Consider the following 23,769-nt stretch of genomic DNA (forward strand, 5'->3'; position numbering starts at 1 on the left):
TTGTAATAATGACTTAGCATTTCCTATCTATGACTTACTATTTTATAGTTATGACTTACTATCTCATAATTATGACTTACTATCTCATAATTATGACTTAGTATCTCATAATTATGACTAACAATCTCATAATTATGACTTACTTTCGTATAATAATGACTTAGTATTTCATATTTATGACTTACTATCTTATATTTATGACTTACTATCTTATAAGTATGACATAGTAACTCATAATTATGACTTACTTTTGTATAATAATGACTTAGTATTTTATATTTATGACTTAGTATCTCATAATTATGACTAACAATCTCATAATTATGACTTATTATCTTATAAGTATGACTTAGTAACTCATAATTATGATTTTGCATCTTATAATAATGACTTAGTATTTCCATCTATGACTTACTATCTTATATTTATGACTTAGTATCTCATATTTATGACTTACTATCTCAGATAAGTCATAATTATGAGGCCTTAAATCCTTATTTTGAGAATAGAGTCTCATGTTATTGATCTTTATTTATATTTCTATCACATCTCCATACAAACACCAGAATGTGACCCCTCGAATAGAATGAACATGTATTATTATGTTTCTTTATTATTATGGGAGGTTAAAGACCAGGCAGGCATCTCCTCCTGCGCTCTAGCGCCCCCTGCAGGCTGATGTCGGTACTGCTACAACCGGCCATAAGAGGCGGTGTGAGCGGATGAGCAGCTCAGTCGGTACCGGGAGAGCTGCCACTGGGAGCAGGAGCCGGTGGAGCTGCCATGGACCGACCTGTGTGCTCCTAGGTCTCCTCCTCTCCTCCTCTCCATCACTGCGTCATCCTCCTCCTCCAGCGGTGCGTCATCCTCCTCCTCCTCCTCCTCCTCCTCCTCCTCTCCATCTCCTCCATCTCCTCCAGCACCGGGCATGGAGCAGGAATCCGGGTCTGCAGGAGGGTTCATCCCCCTGAACGAGCAGGAGCAGAGGTTCTACTCGGGTCTGCACAGCCTGTGCCAGGCCGACGCCTCCGGGACTCTGTCCTCCGGGAAAGTGGCGGAGCTGTTCAAGGCTTCTCAGCTGCCTCCGGAGTCTCTGCACAAAGTGAGTGTCAGCTGGTCTGTGCATCACATGGGAGCAGGTGTGGAGGGAGCTGTGGCTGCAGGAGGAAGAGGAGAACCCTGTGGTGGTCTGCAGGAGACCCAGGTCCAGGAGATGCTGGTGTCTCTGTGTTTCTGTGGTCCTCTGGTCCTCTGGTCCTCTGCACTACAGGAGCTCTGCATTCTGTCTGCATAACCTCAATGCATCTGTGGCCCTGCAGCATTTTTGTCTCAGGAGACACAGGACATATATATATAATATATAATACACTTATTGTTTGTAGCACTTACTATATTTTGTATTAGTCTGTTGCAATTATTGTTTTCGTAGTAATTTGCCTCTGCACTATACTTTTGCTCTGGTTTATGCTTTTAGATGCTTGTTTAAGAAAGGAGATGCACTTATGACTTCTGGTGACTAGTAGTTCTCTTGAATACCTATGTTGAATACACTTATTGTAAGTCGCTAAATGACTGTAATGTAATGTACTGTAGTTTATATATCCTTTATAGACATAGTGCAAACAAGAGACATAGTAGAAAAAACAAACAAGTATTTTAAACAAGTAAGTAAGAAAAAAAACCCACAATAACTAAGAGAAAAATCTTATAAATACAGAGAGAATAATTATAGTTATGGTATTGCACCATGAGCCTTCCGCTTAGCACTTATTGTATTCCTATTAGTTTGTTTCTATACTTTTGCTCTGGTTTATGCTTTGAGATGCTTGTTTAAGAAAGGAGATGCACTTATGACTTCTGGTGACTAGTAGTTCTCTTGAATACCTATGTTGAATACACTTCCTGTAAGTCGCTTTGGATAAAAGCGTCTGCTAAATGACTGTAATGTAATGTAATGTAATGTAATGTAATATATATGTCCTCTACATGTAGTTGTGTTCAGGGTTAGGGGTTATAGTAGTGCACATGTATGCAGAAAATAGTCCAGTCTACTGTAGAAATAGATAGTGCTAATCCCCCCCCACTGTGGGACTATTAAAGGATTATCTGATCTTAACACTTAACATTTTAATATACAGACATTAAAACAACCAATCAGGGGAGTTTTTAAAGCAGGTTCTGTTATTACATTAACTATTTATTTTAGTGATAGTTATGATATGATAAGAATGTATATTTCATGTTATACAACTGATAATGTTAAAAAAGGACTAACAATTGTAGTTATTTATCATAGTGAACTAAATGTATTTTCATTTCAGTTGTTTACGTCATATTTGGCAGCATTTTGGAGCATTTTTGAGTACTAAGTTTTCAAACTTCAAAAGAAATTCCACGTTTACAGAACAAAGAAACTCTTTCAGTTTTTCCTTGAGAATCTGACGCTTTCTAGCTCAGTTAACCTGATATTTATCTAGTAATGTGAATGCTCAGACTTCTGAGGTTAAGTTATGTTTTATGAGTACTTCTTACTTAGCATGACTCAGATCTTTAGGTTGTCTGAACTGCTATTTTATAGACAACTTAATTCATGATTGTGAGTTAACTAAGCTCAGGTTAACTGCAGTGACATGAGTTGCCTACATTACATTACATTACATTACATTACATTACATTACATTACAGTCATTTAGCAGACGCTTTTATCCAAAGCGACTTACAGGAAGTGTATTCAACATAGGTATTCAAGAGAACTACTAGTCACCAGAAGTCATAAGTGCATCTCCTTTCTTAAACAAGCATCTAAAAGCATAAACCAGAGCAAAAGTACAGAAACAAACTAATACGAATACAATAAGTGCAACAAACTAATATGAATAAACAAAGTTATTTTCATCTTTAAGAACCTATATAAAGTCTTTAAGAACCTATATAAAGTCTTTATAAAGTCTATATTTTATAAAGGACATTTGGGTTTTGGCTTTTCTGCTACTTTTAAACAACGTTTTAGCCTCCATCATTATTCTGTGATTGTCACTTATGGCTGCTGGTAAACACAAGTTAAAGAGTCCCGTTAAGTTACATTGACTTTACAAAACAACAATAATGTGACTATGAATAAACGTAGAGCAGTCTTGATGTTCACTGTGATGGAGGACAGCTGGTGTCATTGTATGCTAATTGATGAATGAATAGAAACCAATGGAGCGGGACGGAAAAAACAACAAAAATGTGACGTAAATATGATTTTTTTTTAAATAACTTGCAAAAAAACAAACTTAAAGTTTGCACCCAATATTTTAATAATTTAAAATATCGTCATAGAAAGTCTGAGAGTCAATTCAAACCTGGATAAAAAAAGATTTTATTTTTCTGTAACATCTCATAGATATTTTCAATGGATGGTCAGACTTGTTTTGCTGACCCATCACAGGGACACAAACATATATTTTCCCAGCCCAGATGAACTCAGCGTGTTGTGTCGAGCCTCCGTGTCACCACTCACAATCCCCCGGGTGGATGGAGGCCCATTGTGTCTCTGTGTGGGTGTCAGGAAGTTTGGCATTGAGCCTTGCTTTCCTTCCTGTCCGGTCTGGATCGCCGCCACGGACGCCATCACCACCACACGGGGGTGATTGACACGCAGCGCTCTGAGCTGAGCTCGGCCGGCTGCAGGAAGTCTGCAGCATCACTCCGCGGCCTCTGTGCTGACCTCTGGGTCATTGAGTCAAACTGTCTCACAAATGCTGTGTTTCCTGCGGGACTCACCGTGACACAGGAGATTTTTACTGTGAATATACTCTCAGGTTGAATTTCTGTTCTTGAACTGTGTTTTTGTCGAGTCATGGTTCCCGTTGAGAGAGCAGCTTTACGGAGGAAGGATCTTTATTTGTGTGTGTGTGTTTACAGCAGATAAGAAGCTAAAGAAGGACTCTTCTTCCTGCTACGCTGACCTTGGTGTCGTCCCACACATTATGATTCAATCAATTGTTATGCTGAGTTCATGGGCCGCTAATGTTTCCCATAATGATAATAAAAATAATAACAACTTCATTTATTTATGTAGAGATAACAAAGTGCTTTGACAAACAAACTAAAGCAAAAGCAAAAGGCAATAAAACAACAGAAAGCCAACCAGAGCAGCCCAATAAAAGCAAGACAGACTAAGGTTACATTTAAACACTGATAAAACAGTGTAATGTAATCAAATAAAATGTATTTAAATTAAATGAAATTATTTTAACTAAATTTAACTTAAAACAAATAAAATGAGTTATGATATAATATAATTTATTTAAATCATGTTAGTTCAATTGAATTAAATTAAATTGAAAAACATAAAATAAAAGCAGTAAAAAGACGACATTACATAAAAAACATTCTGTATTAAACTTTTCAGCATGTGAACATTTATAGCACATCATGGAAGGTTCAATGTTTAGTCGGATGCCTCCACTGTGTGAGCAGCTCACTACATGACATTTAAATATAGACTTAATATATTAATATATAACTGTGTGAATCACAGTTTAACGTCTCTGCTCAGTGAGTTGTCAGTTTGAAGGTGAGTCTCTGGAATGTGTCACATGTTGATGTTCTGCTGACAGAATATGTTGTGGAACCCGTCTGGTTGAAGGAGGTGTGACAATGTTCCAGATATGACTTAACCGACATCCAGGATACACACAAGACGCGCATTGTTCTTTGTTTGAACAACTAACATGTGTTTAGCCTCAGAGGATGAATCCTACTGACTTTGGTGATCCTCTGACTTTTCTTTTAGCAGATCAAAGTTTGCACTTATCCTTAGAGATATCTTAACATCTACTACATGGATCGACACAAAATATTGTACAGACATTCATGATCCCCAGATGTTGAATCTTAATAACTTTGGTGATCCTCTGACTTTGCTTCCAGCGCCTTCAGCTATTTTAAGTTTTCATCCATCCAGAAAAAAAGCTCAACATATACTAGATGGATCGGCACCACATCTTGTACAGACATTCATGATCCTCAGAGGATGAATCCTAATAACTTTGGTGATCCTTTCAAAAAGTACTTTGCGCACCTCGAACATTGTCAGGCTCACGATGGATAGTTTTAAAGATGAAGGATTCAAATAAATGCAGCAGAACCAGAGACATCGTCTTTTTATCGTCACATCATGATAACGTTAGAATTTGCCTTCGCCCAATACTCATTTTTACAAAAGGGAGCTTGAACGCATCGTGATTAAAGTCGATGCAACCTCCGTCACACCTATGGGAATGTAGAAAAACGAGTACAGTCACATTAAACTGAGGCTGGTTCAGAACCAGTTTTTTCACTTTAAATAATCTCACCATCAGTGTCTTTTTGCTGACCTCAGATCTGCTCAGCCTGTAGCTGTTTTGGATCTCTGCTCCGTGTGAAAGCTGTTGACTGAACACAATGCAGGTCAAACAGAAGTAATGTCTCATAAGGCGATATTAGCCCCCCCACCCCCACCCGCCGCACGCCCTTTGGCCTCATTACACAAAGGGTATTAACAACACTTCTGTCGTTCATATTTCATAAAGCAGCAAATGTTCTTTTAGAAAAACTAGACTTGAATGCATCTTGTATGTTTTTTTTCTGTGGCAATTTTGCCTTTTATTTGAGGACAGTGTAGAAAAAGCTCCAGGATTTTGTGTGTTTATTAAAAAAATGTTAACTACCGTTAATCCATTGTTGCCAAAAGAAGAGCATCAGCTTTTATATTATTTGTAGCTCAAACAGTCGTTATGTGCCTCAGTCTTAATCACCATAAATGTCAGTTATGCTTTACTGAGTTGCTGCAATTTTCATAAAGAACAATTTAGATAATGAACTATAATGTAATTTAAATGAATGTGGGCATAAATTCATCACAAACCTTGATGAGGAAGTGATAAAGGTTTAGTAAAAGTAGAGTTCAGAGTTCTATTAGCTCTAGAGTTACTTTATTTAATAACTCATGTAGTCACAACCTCCTTTTTTTCAAATCAAAATTTCTTTCTGTTGCAATTTGAGGAATTTCTCCACAATTGTCCTCCATAACCCTAATCTCCTTTTCTCCCCCACAGCAGTCATTGTTCCTCTAATCAGGAGAGTGCAGGATTAACACTGTGCTGCTGATCCCTCACATACGGTTTCTTTTATAGTTTCATTCTGTTCGTACAGCTGGTCACTTTTACGCTTCACGTTATCTTCACCGTGGTGTAAAATAATCACATGTTGAAGATTAGCTGGCTGGAATATACGGAAACCCCGAGAGGAAAAACAATCTGGTGATCTGATCTAAATAGTTTTCTTTCTTGTGTTTATGACTTAAGGCTGAAGGTTTTTCCAGGATATTCTTTCCAAATTTAGTTATGAAGTTATGAAAGTTATGAAAAAGCTGTTTTTCATTTTTTCTTGTCAGGATGAAGTGTTTGTTGTTGTAATACTCACTTCAGCCACAAGAGGCTGAGGTGCACCACTACTCCATGTTCTTAAAAATAATTAGTACAGAGAGAAATGTAATGAAAGAAAACATGAATACTTTTATTTTTATTTAGAACACGGGGAAGTGGTGCACCTCAGCCTCTTGTGGATGAAATGAGTATTACAACAACAAACAATTTGAAAACATTTCCTGACAAAGAATGAAATCATGTGTCAAAATGTTTTGCCTGCTTTCACCGATGAAAAAAGAAAGTCACTTGAAAAAATCATCTTGGCAAAACCTCCTTTTTCAACTGGCAAAACCTTTCCCAACCTTTTTCAAAGATGAAATTGTAAGGAAATTAGAAAGATTGTCCTGGCAAAACTTTAGTTTTTCACCTGTTCTCAAATCGTAAACACAGAAGAGGGAAAAAAAGATTGGAATTAGAAAATGAATTACCGGAAAAAAAATTCTCCTCTGCCTCTCAGGGCTTCCGCAGAATTCTGTTTCTATAAAGGGGAACACATCGTAAACAGTATGAAAGATGGGATTTAATATAATATGCTTTGGCTCTCTGGGCTTCCGTAGAATTCAACACACTTTCAGCAGCTTGAAAAATAAGATTTAATATGATATATTCTTAAAGCATAGTTAAAAACTCTTCTCCTCCAGGTGACAGAGTTGTGTGGAGCGAAGCGTCTGGGTTACTTCGGTACGCCTCAGTTCTTCGTGGCCCTGAAGCTGCTGGCGGCGGCCCAGTCCGCCCTGCCCATCCACCTGGAGAGCGTCACGGCCAGTAAGTCTGAGGAGGAGGAGGAGGAGGAGGAGGAGGAGGAGGAGGAGGAGGAGGAGGAGAAGTCTCACCAGAGCAAAAGGGGATGAGGAGATTATTTTAACGCGACAGGATTTGGTCTAATCTGGATGAACGGGGCTAAGTGGGTTTGCCCTCATTACTAAAGCGAACCATCAGTCACACCAAGACCTGAGAGAGAAAACCAGTTTACTACAAGTTAACCTGATGAGATAAGAAAGAAGCATGTTCATGTTCATCCTCGTTAGGTTAATTCTATCAAATATCATCCCACAGGAGGCTCACAATCAGAAAAAGGGTGTTTTTTTACATTAAACATTTATTTAAAAGTGAAAATAAGAAAATAGATCCATCATGAGTGTAAAGAACCCCCTGTGTCTCTCTTCTAGATCTACCTCTGCCCAGATTCTCGGGTCTGAAGAACGAGCCAGAGATGAGATACTCGGCCGTCCCTCCGAGCGTGGACGGTCCGGGGGCTCAGTGTGGGACCGGACCTGGTTCTGTCTCCTCCTGGACTCCAGCAGACCGGAGACACCTGGAGGACCACGTAGACAGGAAGGTGAGCTCGGGATGAAATGTGGTTTGTTTTTGAAGCTGATGTCAGGTTTTGGAATGAAGCATGGATCACTGAGGAGAGGAATGGAGCGAAGACATTCCAGACGGCCGTCATCATCGGAGCAGAAAGGCCTCGTTGTTTGAGAGATTAGAGGAGAATGACGAGCCTCCTTCAGGATCCAGAACAGAAACACCATGAAACCTCCATGCAGATTAAGATACACTGGTTTAGCTAACAAAACGTTTTCTGACATTTTTATGTTTAAATATGCAAATGAGGCATTCTCTAGTGGTTACTTTTGGTGAATTTAGGTGAAATCTGCAAAAGCAAATAGAAAAAGTAGTAAAATAAATGTTTTTTTCAACTATTCTGAAGTTATTTTACCTCCCATAACACAGGAGAAGCTGGTCTGCTGCTGCATTGGTTAGTTTCTTGTTTTATTGTGTGACTTTAGTGAATCTGAATTAACCCTTTAAAACACCAAAGTCTCACAATAACAAACAGACTAACAGGTGGAGGCAGCAGTAGAGCAGTAGCTCCTGTGTCTCTATAACATGTCACATTCAGGTGTTTATTTAACTACTTTGTCTGTTTCTACAAACATCTGCTGTAGTGAAACACTGACTGTGGAGGAGAACCTCATACAGACACACTGATAAACATCTAGGAGTATGTGTATTGTGAGTATGTATATTTCTTTGTATGTGAAATAAGAGATATTCTCTCCCTGAAGGAATCCTGGTCTCCACCTCGTTCTCCGTGCAGTTCCCCCCCTCGCTCCCCACAGATGTACCGAGGATACCCGTACAGCAAGCAGAGGAACGGGGCCGACTCTCTGATCGGTACGAGAACGTCCTCCAGCAGCAACACATATCTGCAGATATACATTTACATGTTTGATTTAAACTTTCAGGGTTCTGCCGGAATTATAAAGAAAATACCAAGTGTTCAATTGTTCTTTTCCAATTAAATTGAATAAAAAAATTGGCGATAAATTGCCTTTTGGTCGGTACACAACATGGCAATATTATACCAAAAAAAATCGTATTTATGAATGATTTTTTTTGTTTTTTACTTTGGTTTAAATTGAGCTTTTCCTTCAAAGAAAATTTAAATTAAATTCCAAATTTAACAGATTATTGTATATAAATGATTAGGAAATAATGTAACATTATTTATCATTAGTGTTAAATTATATTTAATAATTTGCTCCATTCTTTGTTTTTTCTTCTTTTTTTTAAGGGAATTGAGCTTTCTCTGAGTTCTGCACAGCGTTCCACCTGATTGTGTTCACAGTATTTCTGCAGCATTGAGTACCGATGGACATAACTGTACGATGGGATTGTTTTGTTTAAGATCCCACAGAGGATCCAGTGTTGTCGTCCCTGTTTGTTTGATGGTCTGTTTTCATCAGCAGGAAAAGTCCTGATTTCTTAGCAAAGTGAATAAACTGTAATTCAGCATGTTTTCAGATCATTACATTCGTTAAGAGTCTCTTTTGATATGAATACAGCAGAGGACTGATCTGCATGAAGCACGCGTCCAGCTGGAGTCATAGAATGAATTATAGATGAATGTAAATGCAGAAGAGGAGGTTTTCTGACACTTGTTGCGTCCTCTTGAGCTCTGATCTCTCTGCTGCTCCTTTTTTGATCTGAACATTCCTCATTCTCTCTGATCACATATTTCAGTTTATTAGAATCAGTATGTTGGTCTCATGTTTCCTGCTCTTCTCTCTCGTCCTCCAGTTTATGAAATCAAACCTTCCTCTCGTCCGATGGTCCACCCGGAGCAGCACTCCTCCCCCAGTAACTACGGGACCAGAGCCGCCATGAGGGTAACGACAGACTCCTGCAGCTCCACCAAAGCTCTAATAAATAACATTTCATTATGATGTATGTGTCTCTTCCTCCTCCTCTCAGACCTCCTCCTCCTCAGAGAGGCTGGACCAGCAGGGCCTCGTGGACGACCAGGACGGCGACCCCTGGAGGATCACAGAGGAACAGCTGGAGTATTACACCAATCAGTTCAGGAGCCTGCAGCCCGACCTGGGGGCTCTCATCCTGGGTATGGACCCCCCTAATCCCCCCCCTGCTGCATCCATTTATTCATTAATATCACATTCAAACTGTTTCACCACTTTGTGTCTCTTTTCTAGGAACAATTGCAAAGAACTTCTTCACTAAATCCAAACTCCCGATTCCAGAACTTTCCCACATTTGGTAAGTGCTGACTCATGTTATTATCTATATTACACATCACATCAAAACATATATATATATTTTTGTAATACAAGTTCTTTGAAAGGTCAGTCTGTAAAGAGGTGAATATATTCTGAATATAGTTCACTTAAACTTTTAGTAACTGATATTGATCAGTGCATGAAAAACAATGTTTTTGCATGAAGTCTTCTTTGCTTTATAATTAAACAGAATCATGTTTAAGAGGATAAATATCAATGACACTTTATTTCAGGTTTTATTTCATGATGTTTCTCATTTTGCAGAATTTATATATTAAATACAGTGTTCAATTGTTCTTTTCCAATAGAATTAACGAATAAATTGGTGATAAATGTCTTTGGTCAGTGCAGAACAGATGAGCTAAACATGGCAATATTATACAAAAAAACTCATTTTCATCCTCTATGAATTCAAAATGTATATTTACTTTGGTTTAAATTGAGCTTCTCCTTCAAGGAAATTCCAATTTTTCCTAAAGTTAATATTAAATGTTTAATAAATATTAAGAAATCATTTTGAAATGACTAACCATTAAAAATAAAGTGTTACAAAAATAATTTCTCTATCAATCATCATTAGTAACAACCTGAATTGAATCATCAGCTCCATACTGATTCATAATATTCTGTAGGGAGTTGAGTGACGTGGACAGAGACGGAGCTCTGACGTTCCCTGAGTTCTGCACGGCGTTCCACCTGATTGTGGCCCGTAAGAACGGGTTCCCCCTCCCAGAGAACCTCCCCCACGCTGAGGACCGGCTTCCTGCAGCCGGAGGACGAGGACACACCGGAGACTCCTGAGGTGAGGGACTCAGCCCGGGGGGGTTCTGAGTGTTTGCTTCAGTTTGCTGGTTGCTCTTTATCTATTAAACTCTTCGTGCTGTGCTTTTCTTCTTGTTTCTGCAGAGTGCCGAGGCTCTAATTGTGTTTGAGGACGCTGAGCTGATGATGAGTCACACGGTAAAAAACATCCTCTTATTCCAGTTATTACATTACATTACATTCATTAATCAGAGGGTCACTTTTCTCCAAACCGACTTACAGTCAGTAGTATGTTACATATCATTCACCCATTCACTCCTGATGACAGGCTACCATCAAGTGTGCCACCATGAGACTCTAACTAACATTCATCATCCAGTCCACACCGATGGCCTTCATCAGTGTGGGGTTAATGTCTTGCCCAAGGACACATACGACTGTAAGCGCTTTGGTATCGAATGACTCTAATGTCTGATTGGAGAACTGCAGTTGCTGTTTGCTCCACTACGGGAACCAACAATCTGGACATGATGGTTCTACTTCCTGAGATGTGCTGCACACTCTACACTGTTTAATGATGAAACATTCCTTTTGTGTTTTGTTGTTGTTTGTTTTTTAGAATCGGAGCGTCATGGAGCGTCTGCAGCCTCTGACCTCAACACAACCAGATACCAACGAGGACTCATGTCAACAAGGTCAATATTTACACTTTATTTAAGCCTGGGACTGGCTGAATAAAACATAAATAAACTAGAATATGGCATATTTCTATTAAACATAACACATCCTCGTTTAAAGCTTGATTTCGTACAAATTAAGTGAAAGTTAGTCTGTTTGAACTTTACTTACTTACAGATTTAAACATAACATCAGAATATTTTTAGTGTCCAAGCTCAGCATTAAGAGTTTAAAAGTATTGAATTAACTGAAGTAGATTTAAGAGCAGCAGACACAGAAATACTTTTTGTAATATGTGGAAACACAAATAATCAACTGTAATGTAGAATGTTTAGTAGTTATTTTAATTAATTTTTTTGTTTGTTTTCTGGTTTAAACATTTCTTTTTTTGCTGTGTTATTGGTTAAAAACTAAACATTTAGTATTGTTTGACCTGTGACTCCTTATATTTTCTGGCCACCTCTGAATTAAGCAATAAATCTATAAATACTGAATTATATTCTTTATTTTCTACTTTATTATGAAAGTCCTAATCAGAATAAAGGTTTCTTCATTATTTTCCTGGTTCTGCTGCTGATGATTTTCTATTTCTCTTGGTCTGCAGATGTTGGTGTGAAGAGGATGACGACGTCTCAGGAGAAACGGATTCTACATCTCGGAGCTTTCACTGAGAGACCAGGTGATCACAAGAGTCCTTTTAACGTTGAAACGTTTAAAGTGAATACTTAGTTCTTGTACGAACACATCGTGCACCCTCAGAGCTTTCACCATGTTAAGAGTCTTAGATAGGAACTTTATTGATCACACGTTGGGGAAATTACATTTTTACAGCAGCTCAATTCTCAGAGAAAAAAAGGGATGAGTTAAAATGAGGTTGATTAAAAAAAAAGGAAACCAGACAAAAGTATAAATACAAGAACATATCAACAATATATTAACCTTTCACTTCTTCACTTCAGCAGTGATTACTTTTATATATTAAATAAATAATATGGTCAGTTCAAGAACAATTAACGGACTTATCAGGAATTTTAAACACACATTATTCTGTAACTGTAGGGTTATTATCATTAACTAAAACTGACACTAAAACAAAAAATAAATATTGTCATAAAACTGAAACTAAATATACTTAACAATATCCTTAAGAAAAAATAAAGTGAAAACATATTGCCAAATAAAACACAAATAAAAATGAAATGAAATAAATGTAAATTCATTTTAGTATTTAGCTATAATATACAGAAAGTACCCAGCATGATTTCTGTTAACTCTCATGAGCGTTGATGTTCCAGCAGATGGCGCTGTGCTGCAATGTTTCACATTATTCAATGTTTTCCACATTCAGTCTGGTTTCTATAGAATTAAACAACAAGAACATGATTTAAATATTTTATTAGATCAGATGTCATTTAACCACCAGTCTGTTCAGCTCAGGTCTGATGTTCTAAATCTGTTAGTGAAAGAAAAGAGATTTAAACATTTTCCAACCATGTATTTGGCATGTTTATGTAGATTTATTATACCAAACTAAAACAAAACAAAACAAAAAAAGATATAAAAACTAAACCTTTCTGATAAACTCTGAAAACTAAACTAAAATTTAATTTTAGTATTTAAAAAAGCTATTTAAAAAATGTTAACACTATAATAACAGACATGTTTTTTTTAATATAATATTGTATTGTTTATTTGTTTATTATATTCTGTTGTGAATTTTCTATATTTTTGTCTTTGTGTTTATTGTCACACTAATCACAAAGTCAAATTCCTTGTTTCTTCTTTCATACGTTTCTGATTCTCTTTCTTCTGTAAGATGTGTCAGAAGGTTTTAATATATTTTATATATCTATATATATTTACAAAACAAATGAAATAAATGATACATATTGTTGATTGAGCTTCTCTGCACGTAATGACTGTAATGTCTGTGGTTCAGCAGGGAAGTCCTTTCTTCTCATTTGCTTCCATTTAAACAAAAGCCTGACGTGACCCTGTTCGTGTCTCATGTCCGTCCTCACAGATCCGCCTCAGGACCTGGACCCGAACATGAGGACCAGAACCCGACCGAGGTGAGAACCCCCCCCCAGGAATTAGTCCTCTTAACCCGTTGCTCCTTTTAAACCTCTTGTTTTGTTTCGTCTTCCTCCCATGTGACCTCTGGCCCAGGTCTTACTCCAGCACCTCCATAGAAGATGCCATGAAGAAGTCAGAGGAGCCTCCCACCCCCCACCCCGACCCCAGAAAACCCACTCCAGAGCCTCCTCACTGGACCTCAACAAGCTCTTCCAGCAGGGAGCTCCAGGTACGACCTTTGACCTCACCGACTCTATCTGTCTTCACTTCTCACAATCAAACAAAACATTTTCAACAAGAAACAAGAGAAAAAAGCATAAAAACAATAACATATAAACACTATAGTCACCTTTTTATCATTCACTTATTGCGTTGAATAACTGCAGAGGATAATTGCGTCTATGGTGTGTAGCATTGTGCTAAATACAGTATATATAAAAAAATATGTATAAATAACTATTTAAATAAATATAATTGCACAGAATATAGATATTTCAGAGAAACAGCTGTTGGTTGGCAGACAACAGTGATTACTTCTAGTCACATTTGGTGAAAATAAGTGTGATTTCATTGACGGACTTTTTAAGAATTTAAATATTCATTATTCTGTAACAGGGTTATTATTGTAAACTACAAATGACAATCAAATGAAATATGCTGTGAAAAATATTGTCATAAAACTGAAACAAAACAAAACAAAGAGTTATATTTTAAGAAAAACTAAACTGAAATGATATTGCATGGTTAAAAATGAATAAAATTGAAAGAAAATGTATTTCAGTATTTAGCTCATACATACAGAACGTAAAGCAGACGGCATGCATTTCTGTTAACCCTCGTGACGGTGAACCACAGAAAGGTTGATGTTCCAGCAGATGGCGCTACACTACAACTCTTTATATCATTCTCATACTTCTTTAAACCAGTTCAGGTTCAGCTAACACTCCTAACTTCAGATAAACTGTGTAAACGAGCAGCGTGAACACGATCAGTGACACCTGTGTGCGTTCATGAGATTGTAACCTATCATAATTAATGCATAACATTTGCATCCCGCATAACAAGAATTTTAACCTGCTTTTGGAGATCCATAAAGGAAAAATTATTACTTTTTTAAACAACATCAGCAGCAGAATGAAGAGTCAGTTTACGTCACGTAATGGGATAAAATAATGAGTACCAATGTTAATTCTGCTACCTGGATTTAAAATGGTTCCATATGGAAATGGCTTTAAGAATACGAGCCATCACAGGTAAATGTTTCCCTGGACGGCAACTTAAATAAACCTGCATGTGAAGAACCATCCATCCGAACCAAGTCAAAACCAATCAAAACCTAATCTTGCATTACAGCTGGACATTTGCAAAAGACTCCTCCGACAGGTCTGGAGCCCTCGCACATTGTACTTCTTGTTCAAAAACCACTTAATAATGATTCTGTTCTTATGGGAGGTTCGTGCATGAACTTCCTGCAGCTACGGTGCATTTACAGTTATCACGTTTTGTTTGTGACAGTTCTCCTTTCATGGGAGAACAAAAAGAGGAAATTAAGCTTTTATTGTTCAGTTGGAGAGGTGACAGTGTAAGTCGGAGTCTGATCATGAAATAAGGGAGTTTTACTTGTGATTTTAAAGAGTGTAAACTGACGTCTGAGAGGGAAGTAGAGGTAAGCAGCTCTAGTTTACATGTCTGTGATGTTTCAGGTATAAAGAGTGGATGGTTGCCTCCTCCTCCGGCCCTCCCTCCTCGACCGACAACCTCACAGGTGAGCCGCTTTGATTATAACAGAGATGCTAAAAGCCTTTTTCTGTTGTTCAAATGTCTCTGAATCACAGATGATAGAAAGTCCTCTCATCTGTCTCTCAGGTTTCTCATTTCATCAGCGTTCCAGAGAAAAGTCCCCAGAAAAAAGTGCAGCAGCCGAACTTTGCTGACTTCAGTCACTTCAGAGAAGAGGTGAGAATTAAAATCTGAGTTTTCTTATTTAGTTGTGTTAAAGTGTCTTAAAGCTGCATTCTCTCTCCTGTCCACCAGGGGGCGACTCCTCTGGTTGTATAGAAGTCTATGAGAAAATGACTCTACTTCTCTCTTGATTTATTCCCTCAGTAAACATTGTGAACATGAGTTTATGGTCTCAATCTCTAGTTTCAAGTCTTCTTCTTTGCTTCTCTTATGGCCTCCGAACTTCGTTTTCCTTTTAATGCTTTATGTCTCTTAACTGTACTTCATTTTTCTTGACTTTTCCAAACTACAGACGTTCACTGTACTTCACTTGATTTATCTTTACTTCACTTCATTTTACTTTACTTCATGTCTCTTTGCTTCTCTTACAGTCACTAAACTTAATTTTGCCTCACTCTTCTTTACTTTACTGTACTTTACTCTACTTAACTCTACTTTACTTTACTTTACTTTACTTTACTTTACTTTACTAAACTTAACTTAATTTACTCTTTTACTTTACTCTAACTTAAATTTTCTGTACTCTACTTAACTTAACTTAACTTTTCTTTACTCTACTTTACTTTACTATACTATACTTAACTAAGTTTTCTTTGCTCTAGTTTACTTTCCTTCTTTCTATCTAACTTTTCTTCCCTTTACTTTACTTTACTTTACTTTACTTTACTTTACTTTACTTTACTTTACTTCTTTCTATCTAACTTTACTTTACTTTACTTCTTTCTATCTAACTTTACTTTACTCTACTTTACTTTACTTTACTTTACTTCTTTCTTTACTTTACTTTACTTTACTTCTTTCTATCTAACTTTTCTTCCCTTTACGTTACTCCTCTCTGGAGTGATCCCAGTAGGTCAGTTGTTTAGTCACACAGATCTCGTCCTGATAAACTGTGTGTGACGGTGACGGTATTTCCTCCCGTTGCTGCAGTGAAACCTCGGTGACCTCCGTCTGACGTGACCACACAGTCTGCTGATGGAGCTCCCGTGGTTTAACTGCTCCAGAGCCTTTTTTAAAACGTTTCCATGCTGTGGTTGTGTTTCACATCCAGCGGCGTGCTGAATCTCAGGCTCATTATTTCTGTCTGTCAGTTGCGTTGCTCAGCAAAATGGATTTTTTTTTTAAGGTTTCTTGGGCACAATTTTTCGCCTGTTTAAACCATCAGGACAGATCAGGAATCTCTACTTGCCACCGCAAGACAGCAGCACGAAGAAATGAGCGGATCAAATTCACAGAATCCAACATTAACAGATGGGAAACGATGGCGTGATGAAAAAAGTACAGAAGGTGCTGCCCAGAAGGAAATATCCTCAACTTTCCAAACAACTGATACTGCAGCTCAATATCATGGCAGTTTGTGAAATAGTCACGAAAAGCAAACTATTGGTTTCCTGTACAGGGACATGAAATGTCGCTCAGGATGAAAATATTGCCAATGGAAAGTCAACTAGGAGCTTATTCGTGGTGGAAACACAAATGAAATGCATCCATGTGACTAAGCAACAGTCAGAGCAAGTGGACGAGAGTGGACTTTCAACCACAAGACTGGTGTCCGAAACTGTTCTGTGATTTTATGGTTGTGGTTTTGTTGTCTAAACCTAACTGTTGGTTATTTTTTGTGTAATTTAATCGTCTACTAACTCTTTTGCTTCTGTATATTCTGCAGGAGGAGAGCAGAATGAAACCAGAGGAACCGGGTCCACGCTCCAGATTTGGTCGGAGCTCTGAAGACCTGACAACGTTTTCAAAACAGGTCGCTGACGTGGTTTTATTTAACAAGTGTCTCTGACGGAGACATGATGAGGAGGAGGCTAACGTTGATTTCTGGAAACGTTTTCTTTCAGGAGGTGATCGGAGTTTCTCTCAGTCAGGCGCCACAGAAGCCGGTCCGCAGGAAGTACCACGCCGAGAGCCAGAACCTGGAGGCCACGCCTCCACCCACCGTTCCGTTTCCTACTCCAACCAAACCTGCTCAGAAGTCAGTTTGACTCTTTGATCCTAAAATACAAACGAGTTGATTGATTGAATGTTTATTTTATTGAGTAGAATTGACCCCCAAAAAATAAGTGTGTTGCAATCTTCAACCTCGCCACTAGATGGTGCTAAATCCTACACACTGTCCGTTTAAGAACTTCTTAAAAGTAGTAAGGTGAGACTTTAAGAAGCACTATAATGGCTCTAACATGTGTGCTCATGTCTCCATGTTGACCAGACGACTCATTGAAGTAGCTCAATATCAATATCAGTGCTGACTGATTGATTAGTGTAAAACTCCAGGGCTTTTTTGTATCCAAATTGTTCTTGATTGTTTCAGTTTGTTCATGTTTAGACCCAAATAACACTGAAGGAAATGGAGTTAGGTTTACGTTTATTCACATCTTCCCTTAAGTTGTGCTCTTAACAAGTTCACCTATGTTGTACTACTTTATCTATCCAGACAATTAATGTGTATAAGTTTCTCTCTCAGGCTGATGTCCAAACAGAAGAGGGAGATCCAGACGGCGATCCGTAAAAACAAGGAGACCAACGCCGTGTTGACGCGCCTCAACAGCGAGCTCCAGCAGCAGCTAAAGGTCAGCCCCTCTTCTAGTTTCTGCAGCCATCCCAGAGTTCTCTGTGTGAACGGGTGTGGACTGCATTAGTGGCCGACCACAGCGACTTCCTGACATTCCCTGCAGTCCGACTCCTCTGGGAAAAAAAAAACATCTCCACAGCTCTGAGAATACTCTGACACAACGAGTGCTCACATTAAAAAAGACTTTACACATTACATTTTCACCACAAGCATGAGATTGTGGTTTAAAGGGTCTGTCGTACTGGAGGGCATTTATGCTTTTGTTTGTTTAAAGTTTCTTTGTGAACGTCACAATAGTTGTGCTGAACAAAGTAAGCGTAGATAAAAAAAAAGGAAAGTCCTTCGTTTTGTGTCCATCGCCCTCCTCAAAGCCTTCAAACCAAAGACTGTATATAAAAAGTGGACGTAGTCATTGTGATGTCACTCATTGGTTTGCGGACTGTTTAATAGTCTCGAGTCTATGAGAAAATGACTCTACTTCTCTCTTGATTTATTCCCTCAGTAAACATTGTAAACATGAGTTTATGGTCTCAATCTCTAGTTTCAAGTCTTCTTCAATACAGCATGATGTTCATTTAGTAAATGATGCTCCATTTAGAGTCAAACAGACCATAAAGCAGGGGATGCTTTAGGGCGGGGCTACACACTGATTGACAGGTCGACACCACGCTGTCCAAATATGGTCACTTCCTGTTCACTGGTTGCAAGAAAACAAGATGGGGACGACTAAATGGCCAAACCTGAGGCTTCATAAAGTTGATCCAAACACTAATCGGTGCTTTCACGACGACTACGTCCACTTCTTATAAACAGAGAAAACCGGACCGTTTGGGGTTTTTTATATTTCCACCATTAAACTCAATCAAGTTGTGAACGTGTATTTTTTATGTCATCTTTTTAAAAGGTTGTTTGAGCCCGTTCACACTGAAACTCAACCTCAGAGTTTTCTGACTAAAACAGCATCAGTAGCGTTTTCAAACGTCTCTAAAACCTCGGAGTAGTGTGGACGCTAGGGGCAACGTAGATATCCGTTTGAAAACTAACTGGTAGTAATGGGAATGTAGCCTCATACGAGCGTGACAACAAAGGTTTCCTCTTCATTCAGCGTGGTGAAAAAGCCTCGAGCTCAACTGTCTGCTCCCTTCACCCGTCACTCAAAGCTGAACGAATGGCTGTTTGCATTGGAGATCCCTCTGTGGCACACGCACTCACATTTGGAAACACATGTCGCATGCCGGTCATTCCTCACATCAATGATCCGGTAGTGAAAGAAACCCTCACGCTCTAATGCAGCGCGTCTACAGCGTTAATACAACACAGACTGAAGAACAAAACTAGTTTTTAAATCTGTTATATTAATGGAAGTCGTCTTCAGGAGCTTCTTGGTCATCCAGGACGTCGTTTATTGGCTCTAAATCTGCTGGTTCTTCAAAGAATCTGAAGAATTCTGCAGAGAAAGGCATATGTGTCTTTATATAGAGTCCAGCCTTTGGCATCCACAACTGTCTTCTTTAAAATAGAGCCGGGGCTGGACAGGCATCCAACGCCAACCGGGTGTGTGAGGAAAGAAAAGGAACCGCTCCTTCTTTACTTTTTCCCTAAAGTTGAAGTTACGGTTAGTAACAACTCTTAATAAAAACTTTAATCCGACCTGTTGGTTATTCCCCATCAAACGCTCTGAAGAAGGACGTTTACTAAAAACCGTTCACTGTGGACATTCAACTTGTTTTAAACGGCCAATTGTCACATATTCATGCTGAAAACTCTTATTGATTAGTGATCTTTTCATCTTTTAATGTAGTGTAGTGGTTCTGAACTTTTTAAGGGTTAATCTGAGGGTTCACAAGATGATTTAAGATTTAAATTAAAGACACTTTCAGCCTATCAGGCCTCTAAAAACTCTAATAAAATGATCCCAAATAAAGACCGCAACAAATTAAATCGTGCTTTGGATGAACTGCTAACCACAAGTTAAATCCAACCACACACACACACACACACACACACACACACACACACACACACACACACACACACACACACACACACACACACACACACACACACACACACACACACACACACATAGAGGCAGCTTTGGTGTGTAATGGACTTTAAGGGATTTATCTTGTTATAGACTATAATTATAATTGCAAACAAAACAAATAATGAAACAAAGCTTGTGAGGTATTTAAAGTAATACTTCACTCACAAAATGACCTCCAGTTACTTTCCTTATGTTACCTTGAATTCTTGAAGAAAACTTAGAAAAACAGAGAAAAGTCTTTATGAATTGTATTAAATGGGAGCTGCTTTCAAAAACAAATAAACTGAATAAAAACATCCTTTTACAAACTCTCACACAACTGGTGCAGAATAATTGGTCTCATTTATCCAGCCTTATGCTCTACAAACACATGCTTCTTCACTAAAACCTGAATATTTAAAACACTTGTAGAAGTGTAAGACTGTTAATGCAGAAGAGCTCACAGTGATGGGATGATAATAAAGTTTTCTTTAAGAATTCGAGGTAACACATGGTGAGTAACTGATAAACAGATGGTCATTATGAATTCTGCTCTGATGTTCCATCCCTTCTCTTTATTTAACGTCACTTACGTCTTCCTCTGATCTTTTTAGTTCTGACCTCATAAACACGCTACGATAGCATCACCGACAACAACACAGTGATGTATTTTACTTTGACATAATATTTGTTGTTGTGACGTGTTAAATTATTGCCTCTGCAGCCGTTTCCTCCACGCCATGTAGAACAAAGTATAGTTTAGTTGTGACGCACCTTCATTTAAATAAGACCATCATCAACAAACCTTTAAATAATGAACATCAAATGAAGAACACAGCGACAGCTATGACCCAAAAATCAAGTTACTACGTCATAAAATGATTTAATCTGCTGATTCACAAAACAAGCAAACAATTTCAAAATCACATTTACTCCATTATCTATAAAACATAACTACTTTGAATGAAGAAAGTCTGATAGTTATGGCGTGTTCCTGTCACTGGGCTTAACCCAGAAGAAACCCTACGTAGACCCTACAGGACATTTATTGAAACTAATTATCTTTTTATTCAAACCGCTTCACTGGAAATCATTCTCTAAACAAAATATGTTCACGTATAACCTTTGTCCGCCCTGAATAATCAGTCTACACTTAACAAATAAATTGCAGATAAGAATTTTCACAGAACTGTCAGCACTTAAACTTGTAAAGTGGTGCTTAGATTCCACCAGCTGGAGAGTCATAACACTCCTGTGTCCTTGCTTCCTCCTCTTCGAGGAGAGAGGAGAGCATATGTAGGGAATCAGGATACGCTTCAGGGTGGCGGGTTCTGGATGGATTTCCGGGGTCAAGTGCTCGAGGATAGAGGAGTCTAGGAGGGATGTTAGGAGGAGTCTAGGAGGGATGTTAGGAGGAGTCTAGGAGGGATGCTAGGAGGTGTCTAGGAGGGAGGTTAGGAGGAGTCTAGGAGGGATGTTAGGAGGAGGCTAGGAGGGATGTTAGGAGGAGACGTTAGGATGAGTGTAGGAGGGATGTTAGGAGGAGGCTAGGAGGGAGGTTAGGAGGAGTTAGGAGGTCTAGGACGTTAGGAGGAGTTAGGATGAATCTAGGAGGGAGGTTAGGAGGCTAGGAGGGATGTTAGGAGGTGTCTAGGAGGGATGTTAGGAGGAGTTAGGAGGGATGTTAGGAGGTGTCTAGGAGGGACGTTAGGAGGCGTTAGGAGGGAGGTTAGGAGGAGTTAGGAGGGATGTTAGGAGGCTAGGAGGGAGGTTAGGAGGCTAGGAGGGATGTTAGGAGGGATGTTAGGAGGTGTCTAGGAGGGACGTTAGGAGGCTAGGAGGGATGTTAGGAGGCTAGGAGGGATGTTAGGAGGAGTCATGTCGCTCCCCGCTGTGTCGAGTCTCGAGGTCAGACTCTAGACGTCTAATGTCAGCGCTGCACATATTCTGCATTCTCAACAATAATCCGCTCCATGTGAGCTGGTGGTTGTTTTTCTCTTGTGGATCAGTGAGTCCTCCAGAGTCTGTCCACCATCAGGGTCCACTTCTAGAGGGTTCCTGTTGGTCTAGACGTCATGACACGGCTAACAAAACAAACAACGTAATGAGCGCCCGAGGGTTGGTCTGGTGTTCAGCGTGCACTGATCTAAGGTCGTGTTGTTTCTGTTCTCTGGTTTGGCTGCAGGTGGTTCACCATGAGAGGGTCACCTTGGAGACCCAGCTGGAGCTCCAGCGGCCTCTGGCCTCCACGTGACGGAGCAGGAAGTCTCGTTAGAGTCCCGTTTCTGTAAAACATGGAAGATATTTGTCATGAATGCAGAATCATTGTAAAAGGATCGACGACGGGAACGAACCGGGATGTTACTCTAACATTCTGCAGGATTAAAACCATGCATTTGTTTTTTAAATCACCGTGAAATATGCACATTTAAAATATCCTGTAACTTATTTTTCTCTTTTTAATTTGACCCTCCCATGAATGTAAGCTTGCTCACCATTCATGTAACAGACTAAAGTTTCTCTCCCTCTGTGTATGTACAGTTCAGTTCATGTGGTCTAAAGCAAGTAATGGTGCTACAGATTAGTCTCTGGATCTGAATACTGTTCTGCACTTAAAGTAAAAAAAAAAGAGCATATTTACAGGGTTTATCTTCATGTTTAAAAGGCCTCAACAGAAATGAGTTTGATGTAATTCACCTTCAGGTTTGTTTGTCTGTCACACTGTAGCACTGACGAATGTTGACACTGGATTTGTATGAAATATGGACATATTTACTTGAAATTTTGCTCCATGTTTAATGATAGCACTGTCTGACTGTGTATTACTTGTTTTATGTTTTGGAAAAGAAATATTCTCAAGTCCATAAAATCTTGTCATCAGTTCCCGTCGTCAGTTCAGAACCGGAAATAAAAGAGCACAAATATTCCTGTAATGTTTTGCGAGATTGATTTAAACACAGCTAAGGTCAGATGTGGTTTTGATTTAATCTATGCAAAGACGTGTTGCTGCCTCGGCTTGCTTTAGACCATGTAGGATGGATGAAGTGGTGGAAACACACGACGGCATGTTTGCTCCTGCATGTTAGCTAGAATGAGCGTTGGACTGTAAATGATGCACAACTACTGAGCTATGATCTGAAGACAATAATCAAAACTAATCAATAAAGTTGTCTATTTTTATTGTGTGTGATTATTTAATTCTACATATTTAAGAATAAGGTAAATTGTTTGTCAATAACATGCTTTGATTGTTTTACTATCATGTAAAGATATAACTTAAAGGGACAGTGTGTACGTTTTACTGGCATATGGCCAGATATACACGATTTTAGGAACAAATTAATTCAGAACAGAATTATAAGTTATTTATAATGAATATATGTAAATATTGTTTCTAGAGCAGCAACAGTTATGTCTACAAAGTCCCTATATAAAGTAATTAATATCTCAACGGACACACGTAAAAAATGTCAATAAAACAAATAATATTTCTCAGTGAAGTTTATAAAGAATGAAAAACACAAGCATCCCACAGTATCAGCTTTTGGTTGATTGTTCATGCTGGTCTTGTGTAAACATAGTTTAAAATTAGGTTTCACTTTTGTTTACATGTTCAGAGTAACAAGCGTAGTTGCCATCAACCTGAGTATCCTT

The 23,769-nt window shown here is 38.6% G+C and overlaps 1 protein-coding gene across 1 annotated transcript; it reads left to right on the top strand.

Annotated features, from left to right (window-relative positions):
• Positions 1–911: 911 nt before the first annotated feature.
• reps2 (RALBP1 associated Eps domain containing 2) lies at positions 912–23,277 on the top strand. The gene is given in 21 exon segments (XM_054603059.1): positions 912–1,102; positions 7,100–7,223; positions 7,628–7,797; positions 8,528–8,636; positions 9,543–9,631; positions 9,717–9,861; positions 9,953–10,016; positions 10,669–10,776; positions 10,778–10,838; positions 10,943–10,996; positions 11,418–11,493; positions 12,081–12,155; positions 13,500–13,548; positions 13,646–13,698; positions 13,701–13,781; positions 15,256–15,317; positions 15,419–15,508; positions 17,181–17,267; positions 17,359–17,492; positions 17,982–18,087; positions 22,301–23,277. Coding segments are annotated over 21 exon segments (1,980 nt in total). The 5' UTR covers positions 912–928; the 3' UTR covers positions 22,370–23,277.
• Positions 23,278–23,769: the final 492 nt, after the last annotated feature.

Source organism: Anoplopoma fimbria, chromosome 8 (assembly GCF_027596085.1).
Source record: "Anoplopoma fimbria isolate UVic2021 breed Golden Eagle Sablefish chromosome 8, Afim_UVic_2022, whole genome shotgun sequence".
Lineage (NCBI taxonomy): Eukaryota > Metazoa > Chordata > Actinopteri > Perciformes > Anoplopomatidae > Anoplopoma > Anoplopoma fimbria.